Source organism: Microcaecilia unicolor, chromosome 4 (assembly GCF_901765095.1).
Source record: "Microcaecilia unicolor chromosome 4, aMicUni1.1, whole genome shotgun sequence".
Lineage (NCBI taxonomy): Eukaryota > Metazoa > Chordata > Amphibia > Gymnophiona > Siphonopidae > Microcaecilia > Microcaecilia unicolor.
The window spans coordinates 218,438,579-218,453,002 of NC_044034.1; the positions used below are offsets into that span (position 1 = coordinate 218,438,579).

At 41.1% G+C, this 14,424-nt stretch overlaps 1 protein-coding gene across 1 annotated transcript in view; it reads left to right on the plus strand.

Annotated features, from left to right (window-relative positions):
• Positions 1 to 14,424, plus strand: part of LOC115469673 (mucin-5AC-like) — a 158,962-nt gene that overhangs the window by 20,440 nt on the left and 124,098 nt on the right. The window contains 4 exon segments of the mRNA XM_030202460.1: positions 132 to 238; positions 4,375 to 4,591; positions 8,009 to 8,134; positions 10,346 to 10,463. Coding sequence (XP_030058320.1) covers positions 132 to 238; positions 4,375 to 4,591; positions 8,009 to 8,134; positions 10,346 to 10,463 — 568 coding nt within the window.

Sequence of the window (14,424 nt, forward strand, 5' to 3'; positions counted from 1 at the left end):
TTAGTAAGACTGACATCATAAACCTTAGATATGTGTATATATTTTTATGGGCATCCTCACAGGAATGTTGTCACAAGAAGGTGAAAACTGCACAATTACATTAAAGAAAAACATTGATTTGTTCACTACAGATGGTAAACTCAACGCCATTGAGTTTGGGAATTTGCAGAAACTGGATGGGCCCATAGAAGCATGTGATGATCCAAAGCAACCTTCCGGTGCTAACTGCAAAGACATAGTAAGAATTTGGGTACACTGTTTTTTCCATTAAAATCCTCTTCGGCCCAGTTGCTACTGTGAATTTTGCCACAAATTTCATTCACAAATCACTTATCTAGGTTGGATCATTTCTAGATCTATTTCACACTGAAGAAATTCATTATGAATTTGAAAATAACTTTGGATTTGATGAAGTTGGTGTGTTTAAATGTGGATTTGTTTTAAAATTTTTCTTCAAATTTGCCTATAAAAATAGAGATTTCTCCATCAGACCAATGAAAACTTCTAAAAAAAACCCCAGCTGAATATGAAACATGTTAAAATTTGTTTTGGTTGAGTTGGAAGTTGAGTTGTGTGGACATATCTAGGAGCAAGCTGTATGTGTTACAGAATGATATGGGGATAAAGTTACCATGTGGCTCTTGTGGTAATTTCATTTTTGGCGCATGTTCGATATGCGTGTATGAAAAATAATTTTTATTTTCGTATGCGCATAATGGGCGTGTGCCAAGTAGCATTTGACAAGCGTAGGTCATTACCGCCCAGTTACTGCGTGAGGCTTTACTGCTAGGTCAATGGCTGGCAGTAAAGTCTCAGACCCAAAATGGACGCACAGCAATTTTCATTTTGCCGCACATCCATTTTCAGCAAAAATTTTAAACAGGCATTTTTTTACAGGTGCGCTGAAAAATGATTCTGTGCGCACCCAAAACATGTGTCTGTACTACCGCAAGCCATTTTTCAGTGTGCCTTTGTAAAAGGGCTCTTAAGTGTGTTCTGTAACGCAAAGTCACAAGGTGCTATAGGGGGAATTGAACCCAGATCACCAGGATCAAAGCCTGCAGCAGTAACTACTAGGCTACTCCTCCCCTACGGCTAGTATATCTATAACACCAAGGCTCTTAGCACTTACTAAATAGGAGGTGGTACGTGATTCCCCCATCAATTTGTTTCAGGTTCCATGCATTAATACGAACATTAGCGCATTAACTGAAAGAGAAATTCTTAAACCTGTCCTATTTCCTGGACGTTGGAGAAATGGGCTTAGTGTGCGGGAATGTCCCACGTTAGCATGCACTAAACACATTTACTAATGCACTTTAATAGACATACCCCATAGAGTGGTGAGTGCCACCACTATCCAAAAAGCAGCAATATTGAGACCATTATCTGGATAACTATCTAGATAAATATATGTCATCTTTTTGATTGGCCTAAATTCATTAGGGTAACTATGGTGGTTATTTTAGAAGCTCTATTCCTATTTTGGATGTCTGAAAACCATCGTTTAGACATCCATATTCATCCATATTGCATAGATTTGCAAATCCTGATTTTATAAAGCCAGAAGATGGACATCTAAAGCTGCAGCGTGGCCATATGGCAAGGGGGCGTGGTCTGGGTGTGTTTTTTTTGGCCAGACTAAGGAGGGCCAATAGATGGATGCCCAATTCCGATTTCAGAAGGAGAAGGTGTGGTAGCCGTGTTAGTCCACTCTTAAAGGTTCTCAATAGAAATCAAACAAAATAAAACATGGAAAAGAAAATAAGATGATTGGACATAACTTAATACATTTCTTGATTAGCTTTCGAAGGTTGCCCTTCTTCATCAGATCGGAAATAAGCAAATGTGTTAGTTGATAGTATATATAAGTGAAGTATCAAAGCATTTCAATGACCGTCTAGCAAGGTGGGGGTGGGTAGGAGGTATGCATGGGTACATCAAAGTATTTCATTTCATTGATAGTCTAACAGGATGTGTGTGGGTAGGTGAGAGGAGAGTGGTAAACAGAGAAATACAACTTTATGGTTTATAATGGGCTAGAAAACCCAGATCCTTGTTAAGTCCTGTCTGTTGGGTGTCAAAATATTCAATCATTCTGACTTCAAAGGTCTTACGTTCCTGTATTGTTTTAAAGTTACCCTTCAGGATTCTTACTGTGAAATCACTGGTGCAGTCTCCTGGTCCTGTAAAGTGTTGGCCCACAGGGGTGGGAATCTGACTGGCACCAGCTTTCTTCATGTTGTGTCTATAAATTGAATCTTGTCTTAAGCATCTGGACCTGTTTCTCCAATATAGCATCCTTCGTTACATTTTTTACACTGAATGATATATACCACATTGGAAGATGAGCATGTGAAAGATTCCTTTATGTTGAATGTTTTTCCTTTGTGAATGACTGTGGGGTCCTGTGAAATGTTTTGGCATAGCTTGCAGCTGGATATGTTACAGGGAACTGTGCCCTTTTCTTTTTCAATCTGTGTTGGGAGTTTACTTCTGATTAGCTTGTGTTTTAAGTTGGGTGGCTGTCGGAAGGCCAGCACTGATGGGGATGGGAATATCTCTTTTAGTAATTCATCCTCATGGAGTAGAGGCTGTAGGCCTCTTATGATTTTCCTCAGTTTCTCCAGCTCCACTGCCATAAAGATGTCCATGTTCCCTGTTTTGCCCCATTCATAGTTTGGATGTTTCAGTTGTAAAATGGATGTTCCATGGACATCCATCTCATGTGCATTTTAGAACAGGCTATGTGTCATCAGATCCTGTTCTAAAATATATGATATGGGACATCCATAGCTGATGTACTGGCTTGAACGTCCTTATTCTGAATTGGACATCCTTTCTAAAATCTGCCTCTGCATGGATAGTAGTCACAATATCTCTGCTCTGTGGATAGCTAGGCAGAACACCCAGGCTCTACCCTCACTAGGCCCAAGCACTGTGCTGGGGTAGTCTGTAATAATTTTCAACAGTACTATGTAGGATGTCATTTTGTAAAATGGACTTTAGCATATACATGTCCATTATGGGGGAAATTCTATATATGGCGCCTAAAAAATCAGCACCAAAAAAGTGCAATTCTATAAGCTACGCTTAAAGTTAGGTGTGGTTTATAGAATACTGCTTATGTGCAGGGGTCACACGTAAATTTAATTGCTGCCACTTGCATCAACTGTTGAGATTCCATTTTAAAATGATATATCTCTATATATGGTGACAGGGTGTCCTTTCAAATTGTGTTAGAAGCAAAAAACAATTTCTAGCATTAGTCTATAATATACCATCTGCCTCTGTCATTTTTATCTTGTGCATATTCACTATTGTAATCCTGAAAACCTGACTGACTAGTTGTGCCTCCAGGAAAGGGTCAAATAGCAATGCCCTAGAACTAATTACTTCTCCAACCATTTGTACTCAATCCCCTCCTCATCCTCCTCAGTCATCATTTACCTGCATCTATTTCTTGTCATCTCACCAGCCTCAGCTTCTTCCCTGTCTCTCACATCCCGCAGGTACCTCCTCTTATCCCATCTTTCCAAGTGCCTCTATTTCCACACATGGTTGCTAAGGAATACATGTGTTTGCTGTTTATGTCAAACCTTTGTGACACACATCCCAGCTCTCAGTGACACACCAGTGTGTCCCAACATTCTGGTTGAGAGCCCCTGCAATGAATACATCCAACCAATCAGGTTTTCAGGATATCTGCAATGAATATGAATGAGATAGATTTGCACTCAATAGAAGCAGTTTATGCAAATCTATCTCATGCATATTCATTATGGGTATTATGAAAACCTAACTGGCTGGGTGGGATTGCATTTGAGGATCTCCACAGATCTGCATTTCATATTGGCTATGTAAGAACTGCTCTGTCACACAGTTTTCACACAGCTTGCATTTACCGATGGATTTTGCATACATTTCCACGGTAAAAGTTACATTGATATAAGCACCAGTTTGGTACTCTTTCTGACAAAAAAAAATGTGTAATTTTGGAAATATAAGATTACATATTGTTGCTATCCCTGCCCCAGGGAATACTTCTGCTCACTGCTGGTACAAGTTCAACTATTGTGGAACATTCTGCATGCCTTTACTCACAGGGAGAGTGGGGAATTTTCAAATACCTCTGGTTTACCTTCAGAAATGGCTTTAAAAGTTTCTTTCTGAATAATTGCAATTTTCAGTCTGATGGGTTGAAGGAAAAGCAAAAATCCCAAATCAGTATGCTCCCAGACTGTGGACACTGGACTGTTAGTCATGAAACTTGGACTACAACATGTTTATTTAATAGCTGTTGTGAATTGAAATATATCACTCCATATTTTTCTACCCCCCCCCCCCCCCACACACTCCATTTTCTATTTATAGGCAAACACTTGCAAAGCAATATTAAAAGGTCCAGCATTTTCCAACTGCAATAGATTGGTTGATGTCACACCCTATATCAAGGCTTGCAACATGGACTTGTGCCTATGCAGGAAGAAAGTCGTTTCCTTCTGCTTATGTAACACCTTTGCTGAATACTCCCGGCAGTGCGCTAAAGCAGGTGGGAGACCTGAAGACTGGCGAACACAAGATCTTTGCCGTAAGTGTTTCTGGAAATTTTGAAAGCTAGGCCTGGGAGGCCTTTGAGGAATGGAGTGGCAGGGTCTCCAGGGTGGGGGTATCATGACTTGGGAGACTCTTCTGGTAGGGGGGAATTCTGTGGCAGGATGTAGATCTGGATGTGTAGGCCTTTCAGAATGGGGAGGACCTCAGATTGGGGTGGGGATTGTACTGGGGGGGGGGGGGTCTGTATTGGCAAGGTGCCTTAGGAGTGGGTTTACGCTTGGGAGGGGAGAGCTTGGAGGTTAGGGGATCTCAAAGTAACTTTGCCAAGCCCCTTTAAAATGCAGACTAGGAGCATTGGGCTGCAGCTTTGTGGCCCAATGCTCCTGGAATAGATGGTAAAATAACCATGTTAGATATTATTAGGAAAGGAATGAAAAACAAAAATGAGGATGGTATAATGCCTTTGTATCACTCCATAGTGCAACTGCACCTCGAATATTGTATGCAATTCTGGTCACCACATTCTCAAAAAAATATATAGTGGAATTAGAAAAGTACAGAGAAGGGCAATGAAAATGATAAAGGGGATGGAACAACTTCCCTATGAGGAAAGGCTGAAGCGGCTAGGGCTCTTCAGCTTGGAGAAAAGATGGTTGATGGGAGATATGATAGAGGTCTATAAAATAATGAGTGGAATGGAACGGGTAGACGTGAATCAATTGTTTACTCTTTCCAAAAATACTAGGACTAGGGGACATGCAATGAAGCTACAAAGTAGTAAATTTAAAACAAATTGGAGAAAATATTTCTTCACTCAGTGTGTAATTAATCTCTGGAATTTGTTGCCAGAGAATGTAGTAAAAGCAGTTAGCTTAGCGGGGTTTAAAAAAGGTTTGGATAGCTTCCTAAAAGAAAAGTCCATAAGACATTATTAAAATGGACTTGGGGAAAATCCACTTCTTATTTCTAGGATAAGCAGCGTAAAATGTAGTTACTTGTAACCTGGATTGGCCACTGTTGGAAACAGGATGCTGGGCTTGATGGACCTTCGGTCTGTCCCAGTATGGCAATACTTATGTACTTATGCAAGTATTTACCCACAGTGACTTCACTAATGTTACAGTACAGCAATCTAACTTATGCTGGTGCCCATTAACATTAAGGTGCAAATAATGTGCATGAAAGCTACAACATAGCTTGACCACTTCTCCCCTAATTCTTAAAATCAATATAGGCATTTAGATTCTAGTTCATTACGTGGAGGAATAACTTAGTGGTTAGACGGGTGTGCTGAGAACAAGGGAAGCCAAGGTTCAAATTCTGCTTCCCCATTTGTGTACCTGAATGTAAGACATTGTGAAGTTGAATTTGGAAATGGTGAGTAATAAATCCAAATCCTAAGCTTGCTTTCATAGGCACAAAATGCAAAAAAAAAAGTCTCAAACGAATCAGGCCCTTAATGTTCCAGAGCCTTTATTTTTAATGCCTGAAATCCCATAGAAAACAGAAGATAGAGCACCAATTATACAAGTCTGCACAACAGTCTTCTGTTCCATGGCTGTTAAAGCAACACCATATTGGCATTCATTATAGAGGTATCACTTTCAAATTGCCAGAGGGCGTGGTAACAGAGGTTAGCATATCTGGGTTTTAAAAAGTTTTGGACAAGTTCCTGGAGGAAAAGTCCCTAGTCTGTTATTGAGATGGACATAGGGGAAGCCACTGCTTGTCCCAGGATTGGTAGCATGGAATGTTGCTACTAATTGGGTGCCTTGCCAGGTACTGACCTGGATTAGCCTCTATTGGAAGCGGAATGCTGGGTTAGATGGACTATTGGTCTGACCCAGTATAGTCTTATGTTCTTAAGTAATCCTCCTCCACGTCTATCTCACTATCAGATGGTGTACCTCAGGGACCTGTCTTGAGATCTCTTCTTTTCTCCATCTATACTTCCCTCCCTTGTTACTCTGATCTCATCCCATGGTTTTCAGGATCACCTTTATGCTGATGACTCCCAGATCTACCTCTCCAGACCAGAAATTTCAGCAGGAATCCAGGCCAAAGTATCAGCCTGCCTTTCTGACATTACTTCTGACATTGCTGCATGGATGTCTCACTGCCATCTGAGATTAAACATGACCAAAAATGAGCTTCTTATCTTTCCTCCTAAACCAACCTCGCCACTTCCCTTATTCTATATCTCTGTGGATAGCACTCTCATCCTCCCTATCTCATCAGCTCGTAACCTTGGGGTCATCTTCGACTCCTCTCTCTCTCTCCTTCTTTGTACATATTCAACAGACTGCTAACACCTGTCATTTCTTTCTTTATAATATCACCAAATTCCATCCTTTCCTTTCTGAGCACACTACCAGAACCCTTATCCACACTCTTATCACCTGTAACTTAGACTATTATAACTTGCTTCTCGCAGGTCTCCCACTAAGCTATCTCCCCTAATCTCCCCTTCAAATTGTTCAAAATTCTGCTGCACTACTTATATTCTGCCAGTGTCACTATGCTCATATTAGCCCTTCATTTGCCCCCCAGTCCGTTTCTGCATAAAGTTCAAACTCCTCTTATTGACTCTGCAGCTCCTCAGTACCTCTCCACTCTTATCGCTCCCTAAACTCATCCCTGTGAACTTCATTCACAGGGTAAATCTTTCTTATCTGCACCCTTCTCCTCCACTGGTAACTCCAGACTCCGTTCCTTTTATCCTGCTGCACCATATGCCTGGAATAGACTTCCTGAGCCAGTACGTCAAGCTCCATCTTAGGCATCTTCAAATCTAGGCTAAAAGCCCAACCTTACTCACTTGTTCAGTACCCATGTTTTATCATTCCCCCTTTAGTAATTCCCTCATCCTTTATTTGTCCTGTTTGTCTGTCCTAATTAGATTGTAAGCTCTGTCGATCGGGGACTGTCTCTTCATGTTCAAGTGTACAGTGCTGTGTACATCTAGTAGTGCTATATTAGTGATAAGTAGTAGTAGCAGTTGTAGTGAATTGGGTGGGAAGAAGAAGATCCTTAAACGCCAAGAAATGCAGCCGGAGAACATGAAAGTGTGGTAAAAGGATGCAGAAATATTTTCCATTTTATTGGGAGCCACATGCTTGATTAAAAATAATTTTCAAGCACATCTGGATAGATTATTTATATGTGTTAAATATTAAGAAGGAAGCTGTAATTGGTACAGTGAGAGTTAGCAGTAAATTTGAGAGACTGAGACTGTATTCCATATACACCCTGAATGAAGAATCAGGTTCGTTACAGTCTTGAGATGCACAAAACTAATCCATTCGGAGGCATTTCCTCAGAAAGCAATATAAACACTTCTTTTGTCCTTCAGGGAAGTACTTCCTACAACAAATTGTGTTGTCAGAGTAATTGTGATATGTGTAACATCTCCTTTTCTCCTTCTTTTCTTTTTTTTGGGTAATAATTTCAGCTACGGTATGTCCTTTTAACATGGAGTACCAGGAATGCGGCTCACCCTGTGCAGACACCTGCTCTCACCCCGAAAGGACACTGTTCTGTGAAGAACACTGCATTGATGGCTGCTTCTGTCCACAAGGTAAATTTCACTTTCTGATGTCATTTTTACTACCAAGATGGGGACAATTTTCAAAGCAATTTACAGCAATAAATAGTGATTAACCCTCCTACACTGGCTATGGAAAAATCACCCTCCTCAATCCACCTGAAACTAAATGCACTTTTACCTGTAATTGGGGCAGCATCCCAAAGTGTAGACTAGATTTTTAAATCTATACAATGTCCATGAAAATTCTACCTATGCAAAAATTGGCAAAAATCTAAGGGTACTTTGTTCCTTTTTGGTAAGTTTTAAAGGGTAACATATGTGAGTGTTACTCCTCTGAACCTTGGCGCAAATTGTGCAGGTAAAACTTACTCTTAAGCTTTGCACATAAAAACAGATAGTTTGAATATTGTCTCCTATGTTTTTCTACATAGTGCAAAGATCCACCATGAAGAGCAATGGCCAACAACAGAACACTTCTGTCACTTTACATGCTAATCCTAATGGTACTGCATACATACTGCTTCCATCAGCATGATCCCCCCCCCCCCCCCTTCTTCCTCCAACTGGTGCATTTCCTCTTTTAAAGCAAAATGTACTGGTGGGCACTGTTCCCTCTAAGTAGAGGGCGCTGTTTCACTATCACATTCTCAAAAGTGAGAGAACTTGCTTGTCCCTAGTGATGTAAGAAACAATATTGAAGCACTGCCCCTACTGGCAGCTTAAAGGCAACAGTGCTGGTAGGAGGAACAGGGGTCTGCCGTTATCTACTATGTTACTATATTAGGAAAAAGGGCTTTATATCATGTAACACTTTTACTTATATAATACCCCACTGAAATGGATATTACTAAGGAACATAGGAAAGAACTATTCAGAGTTTCTGAGGTGGGGGTGGGGGGGAGTGAGCTTTATGGGTGGAATGAGATCCGACCCAGTGGTTGTGTTTAAGGCATAAGTTGCAGAGGGAAATTGATGGTGCTATTGAGTGACATGGGGGAGGTGTTAAGGAAGTAATAAATGCTAGAATTGTGCTGTTCACAGGGTCTTTGGCTGTCTGTACCCTCGCTGGGACCCTTGAAGGAGAGAGAGGTCCTGGAATGGCAGAATAAACCTGGGCTGAATCAAGGAGTATTTGCTGCCCTAATAGTGGCACACGCTGGGGATGGTAACTACCACCAGGCTGCTGCAGTAGCCCAGTGGTACTTCCCTTTTAGTGAGCGGTAAGCCCATATTGGTCTTACCGCCACTTTGTAAAAGGGCCCCTCTATCAGGTTGACATTTATCCCATGGTGGTCACCCTGCTGAGCACATATTTGTGATCCAATATTTAGCATAGGGCCATGTCCAGCTACTGGCACTGAATATCCAGGTCTTTGGAGTACTCCAGAAGCTATTTGGATAATGTTGGTATTCAGGGGCCCTTTTATCAAGCTATTGAGGTGGCGGTAAGGGCACAAAATCGAGCCCTATTTTCCTCAGAACAGGAAATGGCGTGCGCCGGTGCCCTTGTTGGGCCGGCAGTAGCTCCAAATTGGCAAGCCCACTTTGGGCTTACCGCCACTTTGTAAAAGGGCCTCTTAGTGCCCGTTCCCAGATACTATTTGGGCAAATCAGGGCAGCATTTTATGCATTCCTACTTGCCTGGAGAGTTATCTGGGTACTGACACAGAATTTCCAGGACCAATCAGATTCTGCCTCCGGACTCCCTGGCATTAATCGGATAGTGGAAAAGGAACTTGAAGAGATCAATCCAAACACTAGGGTAAGATTCTCCCAAATCAAACTTTATTTGGACCCTACATGGTCCGTGTTTCAGCTTTAGAAAGCCTTCATCAGAGGTCGATCAGTGAGTGCACAATTGTATACTGATTGACGTTGGAGCGCATGAGCAAATATCTCTGGGTAAAGGAAAGTATACCATCTCACACCAGTTCCTTTTCCACTTTTTTTGTGTTGTTGTATTATTTGTGGAAACTGTGAACCCCTTTTGTTTTTTTGCGATTAACCGGATAGTGCCAGGGTGGTCTGTGCTAATATTCAGCGGCACTCTCTGCCTAAGTACTGGGGACCCAGTAACATAGTAGGTGACAGCAGATAAAGACCTGAACACTGATACTTAACCGAGTAGGAGCCTTTCCTACCCAAGTCAAAGGTGCTAAATATCAATCTGAGTATTTTTAGATATGTTCATATCTATGTATCTGTTTATTAATGCATTCATTTTCTTTTCTTGTTGTACAGACACAGTATTTGATGACATCAACAGCGCTGGATGTATTCCACTTCACAAATGCTACTGTAAATTTGGTGGCAAGGCCTATGCTCCAGGGGCCTCCTATACCACAGCATGCAGCACCTGGTAGTATCTCATACTACTCTTGGTTGAAATTAAATCATTATTGATAGGAAAAAGGAAAACTAACCCAAATTTGATAAAGAAATTTATTAGTGAAGTCCAGGCCTGTAGTGAAGTCTTAAAATGGCAGATTGTTGAGTCCAGGTTCAGAACACAAAAATCTTTATTCCAAAAACCAGAAAACAAAAGCATCGTATGGTATACCTTGGCAGGCTTCAAAAAGTGTAACATCAGGTTTAAAAAATGCATAATTTTAGGTTCAAATATAAAGAACTAGGGCATGGCCTAGAAAATTCCCTCCTCCTAATCTGAATGTCTCCCTTCTTTCTGGCCTGGGGTTTTAACTTCCTACTGTGTGCCCCACTATCCATTTGGGTTTCTCATCTGGGTTCCTGGTTAAGGTAGGCTGCTGTTGTTATTTCCGTAAGGTGGACCAGAGAGCATTCCTGTATGCCCTTTCACACCCTGCCATTGACTCAGCCACTATGCATACTGGAGCCCAGGTCCAGCAATGAAAGCAAATATTGGAGGTGGTGTATCTTCAGTCCTTTTATGTTTCTTCTTGGCAGCTTCTCTTGAGAACACTTACAAAGCAGTTGGAAAATCAACAGAGCAGATTGTTATGAGAAAAAATATATAATTTATTAACGATAATACTTAAAATGTATATACAAATCAGCCCGACACAGGCTGTGTTTCGCCCAGCAGGGCTGCTTCAGGGGCTACAAAACAAATAAAATCACGTTTAAAAACATAACGCAGAAATAACAAAAGATGTTAATTTAGAAAAATTACTTATATACATGCTACATATATATGTGTTTGCATATTGTATATTAAATGCATAAAGTAAATATAACATAAAATAAATATAACACAATATCCCACACATATAATAAATAACTAAAAAATATATAAATAATATATGTTTGCATATTTCATATCAAATACATAAAATAAATATAACACAAATATATCCCACGCATATAATAAATAACTAAAAAGGCATACATGACTGCTGTTTGTATCAACTTTTAAAATAAAATGAGCAATGTTATAAATTTATCATAAATAAGAAACCACACATATAATAAATAACTAAAATGGCCAATCAAAATATATACATATATATAACTGTTGTGTGTATCAACTGTAAATGAAGTAAGCAATTGTTATGGTTTCATTTTCCTTTTTATTTTTATATATGCAAGCCACGGGAGGTGTGCACCTCTAGTATATGTCTTTTCTCTTTGAAGGTTTTATTGAGCTTGTCAGCAAGGAAATACGATAGAGCTACCCCTCTTTTAATAAAGGCACATTGGTTGCCCATCCAAGCCAGTCTCATGTATTAAGATATTCAAAATATTTTATGGTATTGCATCTCAATATACGTATCCCTTAGTGATTCTCCCTGCTTTGACTATGCTGGTTAAACTAAGAGACTTTATGATGTTGCATGTTCTATCATCTAAAGGTGTTCAGTATCTGAGTATCTTTAAATTGTCCTTTACTTATCTGATGGCAAATACCTGGAATTGCTTACCTAGGGAACTTAGAAATGTAGATGTCTACCTGGGTGTAAACCTGGTCTTGCCACACAGTTCCAGGCACCAGCTAGCTCTTCAAGTCAGCACCCGAACCAGGGTCACTATAAAAGTGTTATTTCTTTCTCAGTCTGGGAGCAAAATAACTTCACTTTCACACAAAAGAAACTCTCCACTCCAGGATTTGTATTTTATGCAAACAGAACTTTACTGGAATGCTGCAACAGGCAGCTATCCAAATTTCATACTTTTTCTTAATATCAAAGTTTCTTTAATATCCAACAGTTTACTTTGCTGAAAGAGGTTTTAGTGCCAGTACAAAATTTTGGTGGTGTTTTTATATATTTAAAAACACCACCAGTCCAATACCCATTATTTTGGGCAGAATAATCTAACACTTTCTGCAGCAAGCTGCCCTGCTGGACTGTCCCACTCAGGATCAGACCTCCCTGTCTGTCTTTCCTCCAGAGGGGCACTTCCACCAGCTGCCGACTCTGGTACTGAACAGGCTCTTTCCTGTTCTGCTCCCGGGCTGGGTAATCCTCTCTACCTACCCGGAGCACTCCTCACAATCCAGTTAATGCTTTTATTGGCAAAAACCTCCTCTTTATCCAGGCTTAGGTTATTGGGCCTATCCTCATGGGTCCTGGTGGGGGTGAAGGCAACCAAAGAACTTGTGCTCACTAATCCCATCGGTTTTATCACTTTCTAACTCCATCCCACTATGACACCTACTGCCAGTTATTCTTTATAAATCCTCCTCCTGGGCTGGGCTCTCCCCCTCTCATCCATTGTTGCTCTCCCTCCCCTCAGTGACGCTGGAGAGCTCTACAGCAGTCTAGCAATCTCCTGAGGAAATTCCCAACTCAATATTAGCACAAGTAGCAGAGAAAAATGTGTATTACTAGGCACGACCACTCACACCTGCTGGTGTAAATGCCTGTGCTTAGATGTAGGCAAGAATAAGCATAAAATAGGGGCCCAATATTTTTTAAAAAGCTGAGCTCCTAAATTTACCCACCTAAATTTGTGCATTTTTTCGGCCAAATTTATGAGCATAAATGTTTAGCTGAAAATTCATGTTAATATAGCAGCTTAGAATTTATGCTTAGAAATGCTATTCATTTATCAATATTTACATATTTAGGGATCCACATTCAAATCAACTAAAACAGACAGGAGAGCCATGTTCCAAGTGGGCAGGTCAGAGGTAATACAGGCAGTGGAGCCAGGAGTTACGCAGGTGCTGGCAATATTCAGTGCCTGCACTTGCATAACTAGCTGAGCAAGTAAGACAGCATAAAATACAGTTCTAATTTTGCCTCGTTAGCTATGCAGGTGCTGGCAATGAATATCAGCCAGTATCCGCATAACTTCTGGGACCACTGTCACAGGGTTTAATGTCCTCCCTACCCTTCCCAGCAAGGTACCAACCCCCTTGACAAGGAAGCAACCCCTCCCAACCCCCCCCCCCCCCAAAAAAAGTCACACCACTCTCTCACCTCACCAAGTAATGATCCCCTCCCTCCCCACAACAAAGCAACCCCTCCCACCCCTGACAAGTAAGCAACCCCCTCCTTCATATCCATGACAAGTAGGCACCTCCCTGCCACCCCCCCCCCCCCTTAGTCAGAATAGGTTCCCCCAGACCTACCTGAATGTCATTATGGTTTAGCAGGATGATGGAGTCAGGATCAAATCCCACTCACTCCTCCCCTAGTGGCTCCATGCTAAAAATGCAGGTACCCATTAAATATCAGCCAGAACCTGCATAATGGCTAATGATCTAACACAATCTAGTCAGCTGCCAATATTCAGTGCTGGTGTCTGGACATGACCTGGCATTGAATATTGGGGCCTAATTCTGCCAGTGGCAGTAAGCATTTAAAAATACTGCTGACCACCTCTCTCTGAATATTGACAGGTTCATTTATAAGCCTAGTTCTGAAAATCAGTGCTAAGTTCCTAGCTTTCTTCCCAGCTCTGAATCCCCCCCCCCCCCCCCCACACACACACCATTGCTACTCACTTTTTATGCTCTTAAATGTAGGAGTTTAGTCAAATTTTGAATGTAAAATTTAGACACTCAAAGCTAGTAAATTTTCGGAGAGGTCAGTCTAGGATCTGCCAATGTTAGAAGCATAAAACCTTTGAATATTGGGCCCTTAGTAAAATTTGGAGCAGAAAGTTACGTACTCACTCAATAAATTTTTAAAGAGGCCAATTTAGGAGTATAACTCTCAAAGTTAGGAGCATACATCCTTTGAACATTGAGCCCTAGTACCAGGGGCGTTCCAAGCCAGAAACATGCACCGAGTGATATGCCCCCTAGCTTTCCCACCCCGCACAATACATTGTGGCCGAGCAAGGATGCAATGGATGGGGCACCACCTGCACATAACTCACTATGGCCCTGTCTA